General features: G+C 35.0%; 2 protein-coding genes and 1 long non-coding RNA gene across 12 annotated transcripts in view; 2 read left to right on the top strand and 1 right to left on the bottom strand.

Moving 5' to 3' along the window:
* LOC125673670 (uncharacterized) overlaps positions 1-15,618 on the bottom strand; it is an 82,077-nt gene extending 66,459 nt beyond the window's left edge. The window contains exons 1-4 of the mRNA XM_056159213.1: positions 15,390-15,618; positions 4,113-4,307; positions 3,734-3,841; positions 3,552-3,618 (exon numbers count right to left, since the gene is read on the bottom strand). Coding sequence (XP_056015188.1) covers positions 3,552-3,618; positions 3,734-3,841; positions 4,113-4,305 — 368 coding nt within the window. The 5' untranslated portion in view covers positions 4,306-4,307; positions 15,390-15,618. The remainder of the gene's footprint in view (positions 1-3,551; positions 3,619-3,733; positions 3,842-4,112; positions 4,308-15,389) is intronic.
* A 2,173-nt stretch (positions 15,619-17,791) lies between these two features.
* LOC130052930 (uncharacterized) lies at positions 17,792-18,563 on the top strand. The gene is made up of 2 exons (XR_008801314.1): positions 17,792-18,124; positions 18,219-18,563. It is a non-coding gene; the product is annotated as an uncharacterized LOC130052930 (long non-coding RNA).
* A 6,251-nt stretch (positions 18,564-24,814) lies between these two features.
* LOC125673654 (uncharacterized) overlaps positions 24,815-26,198 on the top strand; it is a 41,894-nt gene continuing 40,510 nt past the window's right edge. For 2 of the 10 annotated variants that reach the window (XM_056159169.1, XM_056159171.1), the window contains exon 1: positions 24,861-25,053. The gene's annotated coding sequence lies outside the window, so the exon portion shown is untranslated. The other 8 variants (XM_056159168.1, XM_056159170.1, XM_056159172.1 and 5 more) reach the window with 7 other exon arrangements.

The raw sequence follows: 26,198 nt of genomic DNA on the forward strand, positions 1-26,198 counted from the left end.
GGTAAACGGAGTTATCCGCAGTCAAAATCAGTGTGCCAAGAACGGCTTAACAATCGGTATGAAACACGTCAGACAGCATTTGACCTAATGCGAGGTTGTACTGACGAACTAGATCGTTATAACGACCATAGAATTTGCGAAATGCTGACTTCAATCGAGACTGTTGAAATCCCTGTACCATCAACTTGTTTGTCAGTAGCTTACCTCGATTTAAAAACTGATTATACGCAAAACAAGCTCTTGCATATCGAATCAGTTGAGATATATAAACATCATATGCAGGTGATAATGGAATATTGCTACACAAATATGGGAAGTTGACGATGGAGAAACTGAAATCATCCCGTTTGTCATACAGTTGAGTTGTCAGTTTGCCGTTAATGTCTATATATGTCTTTAAGTTATTGAACCTTGGTTTATATGAATAATGTCTACCTTATCTGAAATTGAATTGATCCTATATTGAATTCAACCAGAGATAATTTTAATTGAATTATATCAATCTTCAATTCAATTATTGATAGCTTCAATCGAATTCTACCAATCTGTTTAATTCCATTACAGATAGCTTCAAATGAATGATACCTTTCTTTATGCCATTTCAAGATAGGTAAATTGATTTAAAGGTGGGTTCAATTCAATTGAAACATCTAGACAAATGATTGGAAGATGGGTACAAATCCATTCACCTAGGTTCCGACGATTTTTTTTTTTTTGTGTTAATGAAAATAACAGCAGGTGCACATCCAGAGAAGGGATCCATGGGTTCCGGACCCCATCCTATTTTTTGCCGACTAAAATATAAGTTATTCAATTTTCATGAGACATCCAACGCGCCCGGACCCCCTCCCCTTTTTGCGGACTAAAATATAAGTTATTCAATTTTAACGAGACTTTGAGTCAAAATGGTATGAAAGTAGGAGTTTGCTCATAATTGCATCATCAAAATTTATCAACATCCGTGTAGCATTTAATTCTAGGATAAGTAAAAGGAAACACTGATATATATTTACGATATTCTCGTCAGATACATAAGAATTCTTAAAAAGTATTTGTAACATAAAAGTTTTGTTCAAGTAACAGACAATTTAGAAATAAAAAAAAACCAACAAAAAAACCCCAGCAAATTCTCAGAATACAGGATTTTGTATCATTTACCAGACCCTTGGCTTATTGAGAGTAGCATTTTGATGAGTTTTTTTTTATTATTATCTAAAATCAGATCTGAATATAGCGAGAACAATGACTAGAACTTGCAAGACAAGTAAAAAATTATAGAAAGCATTTCCATGTATAAAATTTCACAAACTCTTCCTAAGAAGTTATGTACAGAAGCAAAAGGCGTAAATCGGCGAGTGTGGAAATAGTAAAAATTCCATTCCATAGTTCATCAAAACTGCATAACAGTCTACATCTAATAACTACGAAAAGATAAAGTGTTAGACCACCCTCTTTCACAAAGTCCTGGATCTGTCTATGTGTTCCCTCTCACAGTGACTAGGAAATGAGGGGGATACACAGAACAACGATAGCTAGATTAAGAGCAGACATAAATTATTTTCAAAATCGAAGATATGTGTACATATTCTAATAAAGATAGATATATGGTCATCAGCGATAATACGATGTAACCCAATAGCAACTCACTGGGAAAAACGTTCACGCCAGTTTTAACGTACCAAAAGTAATAAATGAGTGAGGAAACATTTAGTTGGGAATTGTTGTTATTGTCAGTATATTTGTAGGCATAATTGAAAATATCTTCAATTCAATTGCACCTATTTTGCAATATTCCTATTTTCGGTTTTACTATTCCGACACTATATTACCACTCGGGTATTCGGAATCGAATACTCACAGAGCAAATACAAACAGATCAAGAGCAGAAATTGTGTAGACTACATTTTCCGCATCCTCAAACATGCAATAACTAATTCGTATGCATTCTATTGGAATAGGCATGGTACATCATCACCACATGTGTAAACAAACTGTTTTGCGCATTATTATGTAATAGGAATCTCTGGAGGGAAGTACGTTGGAATAGTTCTGAAACTTGTGTATCTCACTGCATTACAGAGAAACTGAGTGTATGTGAAATCAGATAGTATTTCTAAGATGTCTAAGATAAGATATGTTTTTTACATTTCTCATTTCATTATTGCTGACCAGTTTGGTGCTCAGAGTTTGGTTTTTTGTTGTTTTTTTTAGAGAGAGAGAGACATTTTAAATTACAGAAAAGGGCAGCAATAATTATATTAAATGTGAAAGTACTTCTACGGTTGATGTTTTTAATATTTTTAAATGGATGCCTGTTCATGATTATTTTGTGTATAGAAAACTATTTCTTGCGTTTAAGGTTTCTTAAAAATACGACACCAGAATATATGAACGTTTTAAGTTTTGACAGCCAATTTAGTTCCAGAACAACAAGAAGTTGCGATAGTGGCATTTTATATTTTTACCAAATGTTCGAACCGATTATTATAAACGGCCTTTTAAGATATCCTCCATAATTATATGAAATCGGTTGCTCAAGTCTGTCAGAAACTATCGCTCTATTACATCTTTTAAGTCAGCACATTTGCAGCATACTACTCAAATAAGTGATACATAGATATGTATATGTTTATTTTACCCCAGTGATATCGCGTATGAAAGGCGAAGATAATGAACAGTGATTAATCTCATAACTCCTATAAGCAAAACAAAATAGATAGGCGGGCAAACACGGAGTCCTGGACACACCAGGGGTGGGATCAGGTGCTTACGAGGAGTAAGCATCCCCTGTTAAATAAGAATAAATAGAGAAAATCTTTAGAAATTATCTTCTCAAGAACCAATGAGGCAAAAGAGTAGTAACCATCCCCTGTCGACCGGTCACACCCGTCGTGAGCCCTATATCCTGATCAGGTAAACGGATTTATCCGTAGTCAAAATCAGTGTGCCAAGAACGGCCTAACACGTCAGACAGCATTTTACCCACTGGGAGGTTGTATTGACGAACTAGATCGTTATAACGACCATAGAATTTGCGAAATGCTTACTTCAATCGAGACTGTTGAAACCCCTGTGCCATTAACTTGCTTGTCAGTAGTTTGATTCGATTTAAAACCTGACTATATGCAGAACAAGCTCTTGCGTATCGAATCTATTGAGAGATATAAACACCATATATAGGTGATAATGGAATATCACTACATAGATATGGGAAGTTGACCATGAAGAAGCTTAAATCATCCCACTTGTCATGCAGTTGAGTTGTCAATTTGCCGTCCATGTCTACTTTCAATAAAATATCTAAGGTATATATTTCATGTATATATTCTATATCATGTTATCCATTTTCCTATTCTCTTATGTATCTGTCTGTGAACACGTTTTATACAGTACTACGATGTAAACTAGTCATTTGTACTAAATATGCTATCCTGTGTAAATAAATAAGTTATTATTATTATTATTATTATTATCATTACCAAAACACCTTCTAACTCAGATATATTTTCAAATACATGTAATTATTTAAATGAATTAATGTTTTTACTTACTGATTTGGACAGGAAGGATTTGCATAGAAACATCTCTTTTCTGTATTGATTTGGTGACAAGCTGGAACTAAAAGATAGAATTGTACAACTAATGAACCTCCCCTTTGAATTCTTCAAATTTTAAAACGATGCGAGGAGGGGATTTGTTTTTTCTCCATCACATTTTTAATGAAAATACTAACATTGGTACAAGTCTGATCCTCTGTAATGCTCTGTTGGACAGCCCTTCGTAAACTGACTACAGCTGATTGCGTTCAGAGCTCCATCATCTTGCACCCTTAGACAATGACCTAATCAAAAGAAAGGAATCATATTTATGTATATGGGTGCACATACGTAAATATCCATTCAACAGTGAGTACGGATGATTTTGGTCCAATAACCTTCATTGTGATAGTAATTATAGTTAGTAAACAAAATGTACTTATCATAGATTCACCAAAATAGCATACAATATTGTAAAACCGAAATCATAAATGTTAACAGAGTCAACATACGTCTTTATTTAATTTTCTAACTAAAAGCTTTGCAATTAGGATCTAAAATCATTTCTCTACTCACCTTTTGGATAAAATCCCACAGTGAAATTGTAGCAGAACTCTACTGTTGCCTTCAAGTCAAGCTTAGGAACACATGTATACCGGTTATATCCATTCTTATCCACCGTACAGTTCAGTCTGGTCGCTGCTGCAGTAAACTCTGTCCGATTTTGGGGACAGGAATCCACTTCGTCACCATATCCGCTGTAAAACATACCTGAATTGGAAACCAGAGCATTAGTTATATTCATTCCGTAGCAATAGATAGATACATAAAAGTAAATTTGTGTTATAGTTACATGAAGAAATGCTAATATGAATGAAGATTAAATTAAAAATTATTTCATATTAATGGTGCAGTAAAAGATTAATACAAGCTCTGATAATTAGATACAGTCGGTTCATGGTCTAAAATGAATTTGGTACATTGGAACCTTTTTAGCCCACCTGAGCCGAAGGCTCAAGTGGGCTTTTCTGATCAAAATTTGTCCGTTGCCTTTCGTCGTCGACGGCGTCGTAAACTTTTCACATTTTCATCTTCTTCTCAAGAATCCATGGGCCAATTATAACCAGACTTGGCAAAAAGCATCCTTGGATAAATGGCTTTCAAGTTTGTTCAAATAAAGGGTCATGTCCCATTCCAAGGGGAGATAATCAGAAAAATGCAAAAATAGGGTGGTACCATTTAAAAATCTTCTCAAGAATCACTGGGCCAGAGGAGCTGAAATTTCATGAAAGCTTCCTGAAATAGTGCAGATTCAAGTTTCTTCAAATCATGGTCCCCGGGGGTAGGTTGGGGCCAAAATAGGGGATCAAAGTTTTACATAGAAATATATTGGAAAAATCTTTAAAAATCTTCTCAAGAACCAATGAGCCAGAAGAGCTGAAATTTATATGAAAGCTTCCTGACATAATGCAGATTCAAGTTTGTTCAAATCAGGGCCCCCGGGTGTAGATTGGGGCCACAATAGGGGATCAAAGTTTTACATAGAAATATATTGGGACCATCTTTCAAAATCTTCTTCTCAAGAATCAATGAGTCGGAAGAGCTGAAATTTATATGAAAGCTTCCTGACATAATGCAGATTCAAGTTTCCTCAAATCATGGTCCCCGGGGGTAGGTTGGGGCCAGAATAGGGGATCAAAGTTTTACATTGAAATATATAGTGGAAATCTTTCAAATTCTTCTCAAGAGCCAATGAGTCAGAAGAGCTGAAATTTATATGAAAGGTGCCTGAAATGGTGCAGATTCAAGTTTCCTCAAATCATGGTCCCCGGGGGTAGGTTGGGGCCAGAATAGGGGATCAAAGTTTTACATTGAAATATATAGGGAAATCTTTCAAAATCTTCTTCTCAAGAGCAAATGAGTCAGAAGAGCTGAAATTTATACGAAAGCTCCCTGACATAGTGCAGATTCAAGTTTCCTCAAATCATGGTCCCCGGGAGTAGGTTGGGGCCAGAATAGGGGATTAAAGTTTTACATAGATATATATAGGGAAAATCTTTAAAAATATTTTCAAGAACCAATGATCCAGAAGAGCTGAAATTTATATGAAAGCTTTCTAACATAGTGCAGAGTCAAGTTTGTTCAAATCAGGGGCCCCGGGGTTAGATTGGGGCCATAATAAGTGATCAAAGTTTTAAATGAGAATAAATAGAGAAAATCTTTTAAAATCATCTTCTCAAGAACCAATGAGCCGAAAAAGCTGAGATTTAAATGAAAGCTTCCAGACATAGTGCAAATTTAAGTTTGTTCAAATTATGGCCCTCGGGGCTAGGTTGGGACCACACTAGGGGATCAAAGTTTTACATGCAAGGTGAAGATAACGAACAGTGATCAATCTCATAACTCCTATAAGCAATACAAAATAGATAGTTGGGCAAACACGGACCCTGGACACACCAGAGGTGGGATCAGGTGCCTAGGAGGAGTAAGCATACCCTGTTGAATAAGAACAAATAGAGAAAATCTTTTAAAATCGTCTACTCAAGAACCAATGAGTGGAAAAGCTGAAATTTACATGAAATCTTCCTGACATTGTGCAAATTGAAGTTTGTAAAAATCATGGCCCCCATGGGTAGGTTGGGGCCACAATATGGACTACGGATTTACATGCAAATAGATATGGAAAGTCTTCAGATATGGGCCAAGGTAACACGGGTGAGCGATGTGGCCCATGAGCCTCTTGTTATCAATACTTTAGACATCGCCCAAAACATATGTTCCTGCTAAACGTGAGGTTCTATCACACCGTATCATATTCAAAACGTGATCACATATATCACGTGTTTAGCATTTTACCAGGGGTCTGGTTTTGACACATTAACTTTTATATAGGTTTATGTCATTTTTTTTTCTCAACACAACCTAATTCATGAATATTGTTCACTTCTATATGATTAATGTAGTTGTTTTGGTTTGTTTTGTTTTGTTTTTTTTATTCCAAAGTCATGATTGCAATTATATGACTGAAAACGGTACATGGCACAAATTAAATAAACATGATGCACTGTAATCAATAGAGTCCTGATCAATAGGCAGTATAACATGAATATCCAAACAAAACAAAGCGACATGTCCCTGTTCTTTTATGTTATCTAGTCCTGAACAATCGAATACTGTCAATGTTCTTAGAAAATACTTTCTTTATTCTTAACGCATTGTTTCTTTGATTGTATAAAAAAAATTAAAGCATAGTTGGTTAAACGCATTGTTTCTTTGATTGTATAAAATTTTTAAAGCATAATTGGTTATGAAACAATAAAAGTAATCAATATAACACTGTGATACTGATTATTGTCTCAGTATCAGGAGTTGACAGTTTTATCTTAGCATAAAACCACACATTGAAATTGATTTAACTTAATATAACGATTGACTGATAAAAAGGAAAATGTGATTATTTGGAGTTTTGATCAGGAACATTAAAACTACTTGCAGTACAAAATTAATAAACTTTGGTCACAATTAGAAATTTACTTCAAACTACAAGCTTTAACTATGTTTATTTAAAAATCAGAGCTAGTGGGTAGACAAAATCGTATGTGCGGGTGGGTACATGTGGTGTGTGTTGTTTGGTTTGTATCTTACTTGAGCTATAAGCTCAAATGGGCTCTTCTGATAAGCTGTGGCCCGTCGTCCGGCAGGAAGGCCGTCTGTACCTCCCTTTGCCTGTTCGTAAACTTACCGAGTATCAGGTCTAAAGTTTATTGTGTCCCATCATCTACACCTATTATAACTTTGGTATTTGATTAATCACAAAATAAAACATCTACATGAAATGACATTTTCGGGGTCAATACGGTGCATATGGTACAGTATTCATCTCACCCTACATTGAACGGAGTCAGAAAAAAATAAGGGGTATGAGATCCACTTGAAGTCCCCGATGAGTTTCATAAAATCGCTGAGTTGGAGATTGCCAGGATCGCCGATTAAGGTTTTCACTAATACCGCGTTTTGTTTGACAAAACCTCACTCCATTCATTGAGAATACAGTGTTCTTTGATGAACCAAGCTGAAGCTAGCAGCCATTAACCAGCAGCTAACAATCCCGTAGAAGTTATTCGCCATTCACAAAGACTAGCATACATCAACAGACAATTAGGTCCACAAAATATTCGTACAAAACTTTATTCCATTGAGAGTTTTACACACGTTATTTGAAGAAAATATGGCTAGTCCATACTTGGATTTTTCAACACCTGAATATAGACTGAACTCTATGATTATGGATGTTGCCTACCACAGGCTCTATAAACCAGCACGGACCATGGATGATATTCCTTCCAAATCATGCCGTCAGTTCCTTAAGCTCAAATTTACAAACAAAGGAATAGATGCCGTCAACATAAGCAGCATTCTTCGACATAAAAGGGTTCAGTCGTGTATTCCAACTTATTTCAAGTTCAAGTCTACACCCTGTATTTCCTACAGCTATACTTCTACTATTGCATCCAAACTTTTTAATTATAAACAAACTTTGCAGTGCTTAGATATAGACCATCTTAAACGTAATCCACCAACATGTTCTTGTTCTTCATCGTCTTTCAACTATAGTCCAGCTGGACATGTCATTACTGGTGATGTTCATATAGTTGAAAATGAGGACCTCAAATCACTTATTCTTAAAGATCTTAAATGCAGAGAACTTGGGTCTTTTAATTGTCGACAGAACTTCATCTTTATTATGAGTTCTGTCAAATATTATGCCAGACGATGGGCTAAATATGAAAAAGAAGAACTTGATACATTTTCAGAATGGGTTAAAATCATAAGAGGGATATTAAAATCCCGCATTAGACACATGAAAACAAAAGTACGTACCATCTATCCTTCTGTGTTTAGTAAACCAGAAGTGATAAAAGAATTAGATAGGTTACATGAGGAATATGTTTTGGTTCCAGCTGACAAAGCTAATAACAACATTGTCTTTGTTTGTAAGGCTCATTATTACAACTGTATTTTAAACGAACTTGGCATGAATTCCACTTTTGGTAACCATACATATACTCCAACTGTTCTTTCAAAAGATGAAATTCTTCAAAACCATGTTTCAGTTTTAGACACATTTAATATTCCAGTCAATGGGTCGAATGAATATGAGTTCCGTACCTATACTGGATTCCTAAACTACATAAAAACCCTTACAAACAAAGATACATTGCTGGATCCAGTAAGTGCTCTACCAAGCCCCTATCTTTGCTCCTCACGAAAATGTTAACATCTGTGAAAGAGAAACTTCAAACTTACTGTGCGACTACATATGCCAGAAGTGGTGTTAATCAAATGTGGATTCTAAAAATTTCTAAAGAACTTTTAGTAAACTTAAAATCGCAGAATTTTTCCCAAATCAATAACATTAAAACCTATGACTTTTTAACACTATACACGACCATTCCGCACGATAAATTAAAGACTAGACTTTTTGACTTCATAGGCAGTTGCTTCTTCAAAACAAACGGAAAACGGAAATATTCATATCTAGTGATAAGTCATTCAAAAACTTGCTTTGTTAAACACCACTCTGATTCCAAGCACAAGTACTCTGAAGTTGAAATAAAAAATATGCTAGAGTTCCTCATTGACAATATCTTCGTGGTCTTTGGTGATCAGGTCTTCCAACAGTCTGTTGGAATTCTCATGGGCACGAATTGTGCTCCTTTGTTAGCTGACCTGTTTTTATATTCATATGAAGCAGAATTTATTCAAAAACTTCTACGTGAGAAGAAAAAATCTCTCGCTGTGGCCTTCAAGTCGACTTTTAGATATATCGATGACGTTTTGTCTATTAACAATGATAGCTTTCATTCATATGTCGATTTGATATATCCCTGTGAGCTCGAAATAAAGGACACCACAGAGTCGTCCACTTTTGCTTCATACTTAGATATTTTATTGAAAGTAGACATTAACGGCAAACTGACAACTCAACTGTATGACAAACGGGATGATTTCAGCTTCTCCATCGTCAACTTCCCATATTTATGTAGCAATATTCCATTATCACCTGCATATGGTGTTTATATATCTCAACTGGTTCGATATGCAAGAGCTTGTTCTGCGTATAGTCAGTTTTTAAATCGAGGTTAGCTACTGACAAATAAGTTGATGGTACAGGGATTTGAACAGTCTCGATTGAAGTCAGCATTTCGCAAATTTTATGATCGTTATAACGATCTACTTCGTCAGTACAACCTCGCAACCTAAACTACATAATATAAAACTTGGGAGATAATCAGCATACATGTAGTGGAAATCATATGCAATGAACTTTTTAAATCAGTCTATTTTTGATTGCTTGAGCACTAAAGAAACCAGGTGATCGTTGATGTCACGAGAGTCTTAATACACACAGATTGGTCGCAGAGTACTGTGGAATCATTAGAATTCGTGGTGGCTCAATTTTCGTGGAATTCGTGGGGACCCCTCACCCACGAATTTATATCCTTAACGAATAAAGACAAAAGCAAACATATAATTAAACATTTTAAATATATAAATCCACGAACTTACGCCACCACGAACTCGTAAAAACTCAGCAATGCACGTAAATTGACCCCGGGAATTTAAATGATTCTACAGTATTTGATATAGTTGAAAATGAGGACACGAGCTTGTTCTGCGTATGACCAGTTTGCAAATCGAAACATGCTAACAAGTTGATGGTACAGGGATTTCAAAAGTCTCGTTTAAAGTCAGAATTTCGGAAATGTTATGGTCGTTATAACATTCTAATTTGCCAACGAAGTCTGTCATTGGGTAAAATGCTGTCTGACATGTTTCATACCGATTGTCAGGCCGTCCTGGAACACTGATTTTGACTTCGGATAACTTCATTTACCTGATCAAGTTATTGGGCTTAAGACGGGTCTGGCTGGTCGACAAGGGATGTTTACTCCTCTTAGGCACCTGATCCCACCTCTGGTGTGACCAGGGTCCGTATTTGCCGAACTCTACATTTTGTATTACTGGTCGCTGTTCGTTATATTCACTGTTCAATAATAAGAAAATATTTGGAGACAAAAATTACTACAATGAGTAAATAATCAGTCGTTCAGCTCAACTGAGATGAAGTCCCAAATGAGCTTAATTGATTGCTTTCCGTCCGTCCTTCGTCCATCAGTCCATTTGGCTGTTTTGTTCGTCTTTCTATCTGTCTGGATATTTTTTCACATTTTCATCTTTTCAAGAACTCTTCGTTTGATTTCAGTAAAACTTGACCTGAATCCATGGATAAAGCGAACGCAAATTTGTTCAAATTAAAAGCATCCCCCTTCATGCGGGAGAATATTAATGAAAAGTAAAAATGAAGTGCAGTCATTTTAAATCTTTTCAACGACCACTGGGTGAAATAAAAATGCATTAAAGCTTCCTGGCATAGAGTACATTCCAGTCAGTTAAAATTATCCTTCCCAGGTGTAATGTGGGACCACGATAGGGCATTGAAGTTTTACATGTGGACACATAGGAAACATCTTTTAAAACGTTTTCAAGAATAAATGTTTCAGTAAAGTTGAAATTTACATTAAAGTTTCTAGACATAAAATGAATTTCAGTTTGTTTCAGTCAAGGTCCAACGATTGAAATAAAGTATTTTGATTGCACTGTCTTGAAAAGAAATCCGAACATTCAAAACCGATTTCATTAAGTTGTTTGGTTGATTAAATGAGAATATATCATTACAACTACTCATTTTGAGCATACAATTGATATCTTGTCAACTGCCTTTCGCCGACTACTGCAAATTCCATCATTTAAAAATCATGTAATAATTAGGATGACAATCATTATATTGACTTACCTTTTATGCATTAAGCTACAACTCATCATTTTGATTTAAACTACATTCAAGGCGGACGAGAATAATATATCGTTCAGGTTATATATAGGAAGACTTAATGACTTCAGAAAGTCGTTTCATTGTTAAAATTAGCGACATATATACTTCTTAATATCGACATGTTGATGTTTAGTGAACAAGACAAGGTACTTAAAGTTTCCGTACAAAGCTCAGTCAGACCATTATGTCGGCTTGCCAAATCATGTTGCTAAAGTGGATGATGCGTTTTGGAAGTGAAAGCGGTTTTGTCTTTAATTGACAATTGGTCAAAATAAGCTGACAAGTCAATAAGATGTCCTGAATACTCGACAAGATTATATGACAACTCGGCATAATAATTAGACAAGTGCTGGCAGACATACGCATCCATATAAATGAGGTATAGTCGAATTGGTAGGTTAATTTTAGTGCGTTGCATCATTTGAACAAATGTAGCTTTGGTAGCCATAATCGTGAGAGTTAGATATAACCAACCCTAAGTGTGCGTTGTCAGGATGATTACAGCGCTAATCCATGTATATATCGACACAATCCCTCGTATATCATAACCACATTGGGTGATTTTATCATCTTCGTTATCTTCACCTTTCATTGTAATCATTAAAAACAAAAACAAACTAGTTTGATTGTTTCAATGAATTTAAAATGAAATAAAACTTGTTGCTTTAAAAATGTTGTTTTCGCTTCTAGTTAAAGTCAAATAAATATGAAGATGATCTTGTGTTTATTAAACATGTAACTTGTTTTTTCAGGGTTTACAAAAGGGGCAGGATTTTGGAGTATAACGCATATGGAAACGATCACTTTTCATCCGTTACAGCACAGTGTGGGTGATTGGAGAGAGAAATCCGTAGGTTCCGACGATGTCGATCACTGTACATATGATTTATATACTCGAGTTATGTAATGTGCTAAAAGACATTTAAACAACATGTATTTCGCGCTTATTTTGTTGGGGGTATCGTTTATTCATTTACTTTGTAAATAAACACTAAGTGGAAAATACAATGCGTCGTTTTCTAGACTGCCTAATTATTTTGGCTCTGATTTTTAATATTTTCTACAGAAATAATTGGGATCAACTCAATGCACTAATGTACTAAACCCGCAGACACTATAGTGTAAAATTTAGAAGTTCAGACTCTCGACTATTCTTTTTTTTTTTTTACTTTTAATAGTTATAACAACTTGAAGCCAACACGGAGACAATTGTATGTATATTTATAACATGTGGGATTTGAATTGAGGAAATACATTATAATGCATGACGAATGTAACTCTACATCGATCTAGGTCAAGTGGTCGAGCGTACGAGGCAGAAGGTACAACTGCACTAGTACTCTATTTGCATTTCCATTGAAAGAAAACTGGATTTGATGTGACCATTTCTAATTACTAGTACTACCTAAAAAATTATACATACTCTCAATCATCACTCTCGCATATTGTTCTTTCTTTTTCTTTTTGAAAAAAAAGATCGAGGATGATTTTAATTGGTTTAGTACCATGACATACTGATATATATATATATATATATATATATATATATATATATATATCAGTATATATATATATATATATATATATATACAATGCGTCGTTTTCTATCATGCATTTTCCATGAAAATCAGAGCCAAATTAATTAGGCAGTCTAGAAAACGACGCATTGTATATATATATATATATATATATATATATATATATATATATATATATATATATATGCACATTTCAAAATGATTTGGGTGATCTCGTGTAAATTACATGTGAATTTATACATGTATTTGTTTCAAAGATATTTAAAGGTAGACATTTCTGATAGTATAGTTCAGTCCACTCTTTACACAATTCAGTCATTGGTCGCTTTCTTTATGGAAAACCTCCAAAATAGCAAACGCATTATGACTTATCAACTTTTACATTTCTTTGATTTTTTAGCGGTTTGCACTGATACATTGTAAAGAAAACATTTGACTCAATAATAGGCTGTATGGGCAAACTAGATTATTATAACTACCATAGTATTTGTGAAAGGCTGACTTTAATTGAGACTCTTGAAACTCCTACATCATCAACTTATTTGTCTATATCCTGCCTCGATTTAAAAAAAACCCTGATCATTCACAGAACAAGTTCTTACGTTTTGAATCAGTTAATTGATATAAATAGCATAGTTATTTGCAGACTTACAGAAAAATTTGTATTTCTTAATAACATTACATATTTTAATACAGCGCATCCATAATTTCCGTTATAGAAGCAGTTTTGTTTTGATAACGTAAGATTCAAGACAATATAATGTAAATTGCATTGCTTCTTTTCATCCAAATTTTTTTAATGCATTGTAAACATTAACTTTTTCATGAAATCGTCATTGACTTTAGGATATGATTGTTTTCAAATGTTATGGCAACAATATAACAGAACCTGTTTCTCAAGTTATGTTAGGAAGAAAATTTAAGCTTACAGTGTTGTTCGCCAAGTATTTTTGGGGTGGGGGTGAAAATTATGATTTCATTGGTTTGAACTCATTTTATTGTAATACAATTACAAAGGATTGAAAACATTTGACCGCCCCATCCCTATACATGGTAATAAAATCAATAAAATGTTTCATCACACTTGTAATGACTAAATAACATGGAATTTCAATATGAGTATACTAGGAGATCTTCAATATTATACATGGCATTTTTCAACATGCTAAATATATATGACAGAATGTGAAAACTATACACAGATACAAATGAAAGTTTCATTAACAGTATAACATATTTTCTACGGATTGGAATACAGTGCAGAAAACATATTGTTCTTGAATAAGCGCTTGAAATAGGAGAGAACTCTATGAATACATTTTGATTCATTGTTTATATTTTAAAAATCATCTATTTGATAAATAAAACTCTAATTGCAGATAATGTTAGTATAGGTTGTAACGGTGAAAAGGACATTGCTTATTTTGGAAACGCGAGTTCACTCAAAGTGAAATTTCTAAACCTTTAAGAGTTTGAGACAACCGTGTTTCCGTAAGTACATAGGAGAATGATCCAATATCAGCATTTTTGCAAATGCTGCATTTTTTCTCAAAAACATAACGAGTGTCCTAGTTTACAAAAAATAGATATCACATGTTTGTTACACATTTTGACATGTTTCCTACAAATCCCTACACGCACATGGCAACATGTCTAATAACTCTACAATTTGTGCTAATTTATTGAAATATTTTAAACATGCTACTAATTTTCGAAAATGAACATGTGCTTGACATTTTACACCAAAATTGCATATTATTGAAAACGGTAGAATAAAGCCTCACAAATCTTAAGTTGCAGGTTGTAAATTTATACATTGACTAAGAAACAGAATATCATTTTATTTACGTAAAGAAAGTCAGGAAATGTTTAAAATGAGCGCAAATGTTGCGGGAGTGAATCACTCCCGCATTTGCACCATTACGGAGATCCTAAGGAGTTGTAGCCCTCTCCCTAAAAAAAATCAGAGAGGGCTACATTATTGCAGCTAACGTGAAAGGTGAACGGTGAAAATAACGAATAGTTATCCTATAATTGATGCAAAACAGAGAGTTGAGCAAACACGGACCCCTCACTATATCTGTACCAGAGGTGGGATCAGGGGCCTAGGAGTAGTAAGCATGTTTGCAAACTCATCAATTCATCTGGGGTATAGATGGATAAAGACGGAGTATGTAAAGGAAATATGGCGTATGTCCTCGTTACTTAGACATTAGTTTCTTACAGCTATCTCTATCAGGATGTCGACAGAGTTTTACGTATACATGTCATGGTATGTAAAGATGTATTTATATGCGCTACATCCTCAATTAGGTTCTGTAATTAACTAGTTCAAAAATAATATACAATAAACAATGCAAGTAAGATGGAAGGACGTTTTCAAAGCTAGAGAAATATGAAATAAATGTTGTTACTTACTAACGTTGTGACTTCTTCCGTTCTCTGTCACTACTTCATAGTTTATATCAAACCAATCAGTCGATCTACTGTATTGAATAATGATGTGCAACGATCATGTTCCATGTTCCCTAAATCATCACGCCATTTTGGTTTCTTTTTGTTATTGAAATATTTTACCCACTGAAATGTTAAGAGGTCAGGCCAACTTCTGCAACGATGGAAACAGGAAGCTGAATAATCGTTTTCTATCTACAATACCATATATGCACTACAGTTACAACGAACATTCTATCAAGTTTTGACACGTTGCCGGCGATGATCAGGAAATATTGCAAAATGTAGCAAGTTTTAAAAAAAAATGAATCTCTTCATTGCACTACTGCAAAGGGTTGTCATTTATGAGCAACGAGCAATATTCATTACACACACAAGAAGAGTCATAGGGGTGACCCCAACCCCCACACACGTTTTTGAAAAGTTAGGATGACGAAAGAACTGAAAACATGTACCAAAGGAAAATTTATTGTTTATCCCCACCCCTAATTAAGATATCGAAGGTAGGGAAACTAAATTAATGCTGAGTAAAAGTTTTCGACACACCACTCCCCACAATTAAGAAATCGAAATTTGAAGATAAAACAATGAATTTGAATTTGGTAGGAAATACCAATACATACACATACTCTTTTGAGATTTTCAAGAATGGAGAAAAACATCCTTGATTTTATTCCTTAAATTATCTTTTCTGTTTTAATGTTTGTTCCTTGTCAAAGATGTTCGACAAATTAAAGTAATCATCTTCAACACACCCCATCTCCCACCCACACCCTCACCCCAAAAACAATGTTATGTGCCTGTAATACTGGCATGTTTCCGTCATCAAATACAATATCAATAATTACTTTCACGTTTTCAATCTAAAGGACATCTAGGTTACATATTTCTTGGATTAAACAATTCTTTGATCATTCTAAACATTTTGTTTTTGTTTTTGGAATTGCAATTTAAGTTATAATATCTTATTACATATACATTTGGGATGGGATTTTATTTCACACACACATGGGGAAGACGTTGGTAAGGCCAAAAATGTATATGTTGGTTTCCACTTTCCCTACCTACCCTAAATATTTCTGCCGACCCTAACACATTTTTTTCCACTCTCACAGATTTTGCATATGTCATCACCACAACAAGAGTATATTTATTGACTTATTTATCAAGTTATTTAGTATGCACTAATACTAGACAGATTCCAAAACACAAAAACAGTTTTTGTTTACAGTAAACTGAAAAATGTATTGATTCATCATTTGAATTTTATTTGATGTCAGCTTTTCCATCGTCAACTCCTCATATTTATGTAGCAATATCCCATTATCACCTGCATTTGGCGTTTATATATATCAACTGATTCGATATACAAGAGCTTGCTCAGTGTATAGTCAGTTTTTAAATCGCGGTAAGCTACTGACAAACAATTGATGACACAGGGGTTTCAATAGTCTCGATTGAAGTCAGCATTTCGCAAATTCTATGGTCGTTATAAAGATCTAGTTCGTTAATACAACCTATCATTGGGTCAAATGTTGTCTGACGTGTTTCATACGAATTGTTAAGCCGTTCTTGGCACACTGATTTTGACTGCGGATAACTCCGTTTACCTGATCAGGATATAGGGCTCACGGCTGGTGTGACCGGTCGACAGGGGATGCTCACTCCTCCTAGACACCTGATCCCACCTCTGGTGTGTCCAGGGATCCGTGTTTGCCCAACTATGTATTTTGCATTGCTTGTAGGAGTTATGAGATTGATCACTGTTCGTTATCTTCACCTTTCATTACCAAATAATCACTTTAATTTATGCATAGTAGAATACTAAATCATTAGAAAATTATTCAACCTAAAAAATCAACCAAAACAAAAACTACCTACCTACCAACCCTTAACATTTTGAGGTGGATGTGGAAACCAACATTTTTTGGCCTAATATGAAATCTTGGAAGAATCATGATCCTTTTTTATCGTGTCCTCTTAAAAAATAAGATATCATTTTTGAATGTTATTGGGATATGACATGGATTTGGTCACATGATCAAATCCTATCGAGGGCGTTATATTTCATATATGTCATATCCCAATTACACTCAAAAATGATATTTCATTTCTTATATTTATATGTTCTATTTGATTTGTGTTCTTACCGAGTTTCCATGATTATGTAGCAGATGACCGACACAACGATCGTAGAACACAACATATAGTTCGTTAGAATTTCATCGAATAAAAAATAGGAACAATATCAAAGAGAATATAAGATATAGGTATTTAATTGAAAAGGTAAAAAAAAAAAAGACGAAACAGGTGTAAAATAAAGGTAATGTAAAACTTATACGGTACCAATTTTGATGTGCCAGATGCGCATTTCGACAAATTATGTCTCTTCAGTGATTTACAGCGTAAAGTTAACTCAAATGAAGACAAGAAGAGCGTAGTAAACTACATCTGTGATGTGATTTGGTCGCGATCAGCGATGGAGAAACTGGCGTTGGTCTAGTCTACAAAGTTGAACACAGATTTCGACAGAAATACAAAGGATCTGAGAGAATTGATGGAGGATATGATGGGTCAAGTTAACGTTAAGCTCTTAGTCAGGTTTTTGGAAAACAACGGCATGTTCATCATTTGGACTAGTGGTTGTAGCCATGCACGAGACATTTCGAGACAGTAGGACAGATTTAGACAATGTGCAGGTAGGTTATGTCGTTTATTTACCTTCAGTGAGTGTAAAGGAAAATAAAAACGAACTGACGGAATTTTTCTTCACTTGAGATATTTCCATTGTAGGATTTTAATGAAGATTCGCACCGGTACCCTGACATGAACATATAAATTTTTCGAGCTTCGAAACCAGCTTCGCTTATGATCATGCCGAGTCATAGCCGTTGTGGCAGTTGCCAGGAAACAACAGGTTAACTTATCCTCATAAAGTAAATAGGTTTATAACTCTGCCTACATTATTTCGTTTCTAATATCATAGAATTTTATCTTATATATTCGCCCTGCAGAAGTTGCAGACGGTATTTAAAAGTGTATAAACTGAAACATCAGAACAGTATGTTTAATGTTTCTCTTTTATAGCTTGATGAAATTCTTGTTTGTTTACAAAATAAACTCTGTATAAATATCCTACTGCGATTGTTGCTGATATTATGTCATTCCAGGGGCGGATCCAGGGTTTACGAAAGGGTGTGTCTGAAAGTCAAGTATTAGCCAAAATACTCAGCCACTTTAGGTGCCAATCTGGAATTTTACTCACACTATTTCTATTATTTCAATTTGTGGCGAAAGGGGGGGGGGGGTATATATCCCCCATTGCATTGCATAAAGAAAAAGCCAGGTGAAAGTACAGGAGCTGACGTTAGAAGCGATGATTGTATTCATGCGCAAGAACAAACTTATCACGTGACCAAATTCGTGTTACACGAAATTGAACATCGATTTCATTAGTACTGTCCTATAAGGAAGTGCATTAGCAAATGTAAATATTGTAGTTTGAAGTGTTTTCCTGGTTTGAATATAGCTGATGTTTAGACTACAAATACTACAAGCTACAGAAACTCTGAAATTGGCTATTTTCAATTTTGTAAACAAGGAAATAATGCACCATGTAGAAGATAGATATCTTCCATAAAAGAAATGTGACTAAGATAGAATTCCAGTGTTAAAGTTGTGCACAATTCGAATTTTCTTTGAAATGTTTTGAAAGTATCATTTCAGAGAAGTCTGACGTTTATCATATAACATCTGTGTGATATTAAAATGACAACATCTACAATATTGTTTATAAAATGTATTGCTGTTATAAAATTTAGAAATTCATTTCAAAATTAAGTATTATCTCCCTCGTGCATAGCTCTTATCCTTGGACGAATTTGGCTCCACTTGTTTGGCACGCTGTTTTTGGCTATATTTAGGTAGCAGGGGACAGTTTCGCACTATAGGCCCGGTCAACTTTTTCAAAAAATGGAATTACCCTGTATTTGAAGTGATATTACATGTGTAAAAATGTATACAATAATTTTAGGATGCATGTCAAATGTAGCTGAGTGCTTAGTAAAAATGTTGATATACAACATGTAGGTGTCACCATGATTCCTAGCATATAGATGGGTGCAAATACGAAACTAAGACACGTGGTCAGTTGCTGAAGAAATTCCGGTGAAAACATGCAGGGTCTAGCAAAAGGTCTGTAGCTGTGAGGGAAGGTGGATGGCCCCATATGAGAGGTAGATTTTTGAGAAGGGCAGATAGGGTTCTTGATTGTGCACAGTGTCTAAATCCCCATGTTTGGTACTGTGATGGTGTGGGGGTGGTGCGGATTAGCCCAAATGAGGGAAAATCAAAGCAAAAAAGGGGAACCTGCTCAGAGCATGTTTTGTGCACCAGCACCAGTATTTATAGATTACATGTAATTTAGGGTCATAATTTATTAACTACACTAATATGAAATACAAGTATTGACATAAAAGGGAAATATGATTTTTCATTAGTCTGTCATAATCTGACTTTGGTGTATACCCCCTATCCACATGTTTCAAAACCAAAGAAACTGTCCCCTGCCACCTTAGATCTAAAACTTCATAGTTATTTCGGATTTCAAACATTTCGGTTGAGCATCACTGAAGAGACATTATTTGTCGAAATGCGCATCTAGTGCATCAAAATTGGTACCGTATAAGTTTTACATTATAAAGTCATGTTGATTTTAAAGAAATAGTTAAAAGTAGATGTTGTCATTTTAGACACTATCATCATTACGACATTAGAGCGTCGTGATGATACTTGAAGGTTCTGTTATCCAATAAAGGGATATGATTTAGGACTCATGAAAATTTGAACTGTTTTGTGTACATTGCCTGTGGTTTTTACCACAGAATGACTAAAATAAGTTTGGTGAAACACTAAACTATTCCAATTCATATTACAAACACAAGCTATACAATTAAATATAAAGTGTTGTTAGACTCTAAAATATCCCCATTCATATCAGAACCGCAAGTTATACAATCAAATGTACATCTAGATCGTGTAGATCAAATTTTGTTAGATAAGTTTTGCCACTTGTCCATTACAATTATAGCTCTTTCCGCAACAAACTTAGAATCCATTATCTATAAACAATGCGTATACTTTGAATCAATCCTTTCTGATCTGAACGCTGCATTTTCCCATATATTTTGTGATTGGTTGCTACATGTATTCAAACTTAGTCCCAGGTCTTTAAATCATATACATACAATAATTTATTGTAAGTGTAGAAGTCTTTAAATCATATACATACAATAATTTATTGTAAGTGTAGAAGTCTTTAAATCATATACATACAATTATTTATTGTAAGTGTAGAAGTCCTATGTCAACAGTCAATCAGCATTGACTGCTAGGCTCTGTTGATTAACATGATTTGGAACAATGCCAAACGTTATCTTTCAGCATTGTGTGTTTGAGTATGTTTTCTTAAATCTCTAATCTCTGAAAAGTGACCTCCAAACCGCGGCACGGAGTTTTACATTACCTGTTTTTTTTACTGGTTGTTGTGGCATTGCATGCAGCATTAGTGAGATGTCCAAATGGTAGATTTAGTTTTAAGAATTGAACAACTGTGATTGTTTTACACCTTCATTTCTTTCTATATAAAACTAAAACGAGTCGGAGTCAACATCTTTAACCGTTGAATCAGCCCTCACATCCAATGTCTATTGGCCGGTCAACAATTTACCAACTGTTGACCGAGTAATAGTCTGCCCTATTTCTATTGACTACGCAAGTCACGTGATTCTCAGTCTGCTGGTTTGGCAAGGCAAGGTTCACGGATGATGAAATACAAATGAAACGCAGAACAGAAACACGAAATGCATAATTATTGATTATTGAAATCAGTTGTTTTGTTCGACCTACGACTTCTGGCAACAGATCCGTTCGTGGGTCAAACAAAGTAGTTGTCCTCAAAATCAGTCAATAACTGTACACGTGTATAATGTTATTCAGAGAAATATAAAGAAACCCGTGTTTTAGTTCAGGTCAATCTCCTAAAGACATGTACAATACAATTTACAATTCATTTAATATCAAATTATCATTCCTTTAAAAACATATTGTACAACATAGTATTAAATAAACATTGTTATGGAGTTGATACATGTTAATTAATATTAATAGATATCAAATTGCATTAATGGTGAATAGAAAACTGGGATGAAATATTTCTTTGTGTACTCTTAAAAGAAAGTTTGAGAAACAAAGATATGCCCTGCCTTCTGATTCAGGTTTTATCATGGATGTAAGTGAAAAAAAACAACAATTACCATTTTTGGCCTCATTGATATACCAAAGACATGTATATGTGCACATCATTCGGTATAATATGATGATTGATTAACAGTTAAATATGTGTTCTGTATAGGGAAACAAATTATGAGACATCGAGGTCGAAGAGGACTGTAACGTCACTGAAAGTGCGGCGGTTGGAATGGACACTCAGAAGTCATGACAATTGAGGACAATAGTAGCAATGACGTGAATGTGAATGGTGTAGGTAGCTGGAAAATCAAAGAGGAGAGTGTTGGTGAGTGGTGACGATATTACAGGGAGCAGTACGCTGGAAGATAAGTGTAGCGAGAACCACAGAACTGAAGGTAGAAATATTGAAATCAGAACAGGTTAAGGAAGTCTTACATTGGAAATCAAGAGTGAGAGGAATCACTCTCCAAATGTAAAACTTATACCATACCAATTTTGATGTACCAGATGCGCATTTCGACAAATAGTGTCTCTTCAGTGATGCTCAACCGAAATGTTTGAAATCCGAAATAACAATAAACTTTTAGAGCTATTTTAGGGCAAAACAGAGTGCCAGAAAAGTGGAATCAAATTCGTCTAAGGAGAAGAGCTATGCGTGAGGGAGATAATCCTTAATTTTGAAATGAATTTCTAAATTTTATAACAATTAAATATGCATCCGTATTTTCAAGCTAGTATCGATGGTCTTCCCTTGCCAAGAAAATTTAGAAGAACACTTGATGACTCATGCTGGATCAAATCTACATCTGTATATGAATGTACCGTGTGTCAAAGGAGATTTCCCTGTGCCAAGTATATGATGAATCATATGAAGATGCATGAAAGCAAACAGGATTCACACACTTTTCAGTGTGGTGTTTGTAGAGAGCAATTCAAACAGGAAGAGATACTCCATCTATTTATCTAGCATATTTATGGTATCTTGTGTTTTCATGTTTTATATGTACATGTACAATCAGGATAGGCACAGCTACGGACTGTTTACATGTGAAATCCAGGAGCTTCCGGGGGCTTCGCCCCCTGGACCCCTTGTCTCATAATGTGGCGCCCCGCGGTAACCGTAATTCCTGGATCCGCCCCTGGATACATGGAAGATATGGCCATGTATTGGAGAATGAAAATAAACTAATGCAATAATGGCGGAGACTTGTCTACGGCTTACTTCACAGATGTCAGCACTTGAAGATTAGTTAATTTATATCTAATGACATCTTTAAGACTAATTGCTAAGACATATGAGGTCACCATGATCCCATGAGTGTAATACTATCTAATAGTATTTTCGACATGAACATATCCATATAATTTCACGTTTCAGCGAGAAAGCATACAATTTATGATGATAACAAATTTGCTCATCTCCTTCTTTCAATTGAAATGTTTATATATTTCTATGTACACACGTTATCAGAATATTTTCACAGGCACCTGAAGTATGGATATTACTACCCCCCCCCCCCCCTTCATAATTTATTTTGGTGGCAATAATTTCTCTGAAATGTATGAATTCCCAGTCTATCTAATCCCTCTTTCGAAAAGCGTGAAACGATTACATGAATCGAAAGAGGGATGAGATAGACTGGGAATTCATACATTTCAGAGAAATTATTGCCACTAAAAGAAAAATTGTGAAAAAAGGGGGGTGTAGTAATATCCATACTCCAGGTGCCTGTGATTATTTTAGGACATGTTTTCTCACTGGTTGATGCCGAAATAAATGAACGTGGTTTGTTCATCCGGTGTAGTGGATGCTGTGCGGTTATTACAAAACGCTGAATAAATATGTCAAAGATGAGACTGAGTGTTGTGAATTGATACCATTAGCCAGCTGAGCTGATCCAACTTGCATTCATTGATACAAAAAAAAATTATAAGTCTGAATTGTAAAAAAATGTATTATGACATGACCGATCTCTAAACACTGATTTTGACTATAGACAACGCAGTTTACCTGATCAAGATATAGGGATCACGGCGGGTGTGACCGATAGAAAGTGGATGCTTACTCCTCCTAGGCACTTGATCCCACCTCTGGTTTATGCAGGGGTCTGTGTTTGCCCAACTCTTAAATTTGTATTTCTGATATGAGTTTTCAGATTGTTCATTATCTTCACTTTTTAATTCACTGTACATGTACTTTTCCATCAGATGCGTAGATTCTGTAATGTACATGTAACTTCATACTCAGACATTGTATTGAAGGTAGATATTAACAGCAAACTAACAACTCCACTTTATGACAAACGGGATGATTTCAGCTTCTCCATCGTCAACTTCCCATATTTATGTACGTAGCAATATTCCATTATCACCTGCATATGGTGTTTATATCTCTTAATTCATTCGCAGAGGCCTCCGTGGCCGAGTGGTAAGAGCATCGCGCTCAAAATCACACGGTCTCTCACCTCTGTCAGCGCGGGTTCGAATCCCGCTCGAGCAGGTAAGCGAGAAAGTTTCCCAGTTTACTTTCGGAAGCTCGGTGGTCTCTTCCCAGGTACATTTTATCAGGGTTCTCTCTTCCACCAATAAAAAATGGGCGCCACCAGATAACTGAAAAATTGTTGAGTGTACATGTACGTATGGGTCGAATTATGCGAGCGCCGAACAGCAGGGCTAGGTACCGCTATATTTAGAGCGACCCTGATCACCAGCGCCAGCGACAACCGCTACACGGTACGGTAATTTTTTTTAATGCACATAATGCTAATTAATATATTTTCAATTAAAACAATTTCAGATGAATTGTTTCTTTGAAAGCATACAAATGGCTATGTCTTTTGATTTCATGTAACACGGCATAAAAAAGAACGTATTCATCATTAGAAAATAACGCAACGTCTAACTAGTCTGATATAGCTTTAACCGGTGTTCATTGCTCAGGGATGGAGAGTAATACGAATTGATTCACGCGTAAAATGACCTTTTGATAAGACTGAACTTCAAATGTTTAATGTATTTAAGTTTTCTTCACTTTGCCTGTTATAACAATTAAGTCAAATATACCCATTTTTAAAAAACGTAACCATCCCTTCAGCTTTCCTTATATAATTGTATAATCAGATCAAGATTTTATTCATTTTAAAAGCGACACAAATAAGAGTATGTTTCAATCCGCCGAGATCTGTTCTATTTTTATAACCGACTATGCATTCAATGTGACGGGATTTTAAATGAGTCAGAGTGTCTCTGTGTTCTCGGGGTCGAGAGGGGTGCAGACAGAATCTGCCAGGGGCTGACGACATAGATATTGCACCGAGTAACCGTCACAATATAATGACAGAATATAGAAAGTCGTACAGAGGCATTGTGTAATTCAAATGTAAGTTTGTTCAGTTTCTTTATTGGGTGGGAAATCCCCATTGTAATGGTTTTTTCCCCTACTTTCGGTTTGTTTAATAGAACTTGATTGTACATGTTCCTTGTACGACTCAGAAGATTCTGATGTGGAACCTGGAATTAGTGAAATAGTACATTTAGGGATGAGAAAAACTGCCGCTATGTATGGATCGCTAATGCTACACGAGGTAATGTTTAATACACTTTCTACAGAACCCAAGCTCTTAAGAATGTCGCCATATTATGTCGTGCCTAATTATTGATTTGTTTATGTATTACATCGGTAGATATGGGTACACACACGTGTAGGGGCGACAATATGTTTAATTGATAGAAGTTGATGTCGCACCACGAGTGCTGATACCAAATGGTACCGGGAATCGAGACCCCTCTGAGATTAAAAACAATTCATCAGTTCAAGCTTTCATACAGAGACATATTATACCATGCATGTCTCTGTTCATACTAACAATGCATGTCTCTCAATAACTGGTGATGTACAAAAACGTGGGGTGAGGGGGAGGGGAGGGGGACAATCAGCCCTACAAACCTCCTGATCCGCTACCTGAAATTAAATTGGTAACTGAATGATAGTTAAAGGTTATCAAGTAACATGTGACTTAAGGTATTCCATGTATAATGAAAGGATAATGAACAATTTTGAAGGATTTAAATCAACATAAATGTTTATTGTTCAATAATAATGAAAGTGAAGCAGATGAAATTCACATGACTGGTAAATGACTTTTTGGAAAAGTTGTCTGCCCTTTGTAAAAATAAGAAAAATCTAATTTTCTAAAAATGTGTGGTCAATGATTAATTTTATTTCATATTTTCATTAAGAGAAACTGTATGTAACTTTCTACCAAGAGATTTGTATGGAAATATAATTTCTTTTTAAATATTGTAATAAAACATGCTTTTCCCATATATATACTTCAATGTTAAATTCTAAGTGAAATAAATCAAGCAGTAAACAAAATTTTGAAAATTCCTATGGTGGATTATTTTTATTTGATGAACCCTTCAAAATGATACCATGGTTACAAAAATTCCACCATCCATTTATTAGATATGATATATGGTCATTATACATTGAATACCTTAATGACAATTAAGAGCAATTCT

This window comes from Ostrea edulis, chromosome 3 (assembly GCF_947568905.1).
Source record: "Ostrea edulis chromosome 3, xbOstEdul1.1, whole genome shotgun sequence".
Classification (NCBI taxonomy): Eukaryota; Metazoa; Mollusca; class Bivalvia; order Ostreida; family Ostreidae; genus Ostrea; species Ostrea edulis.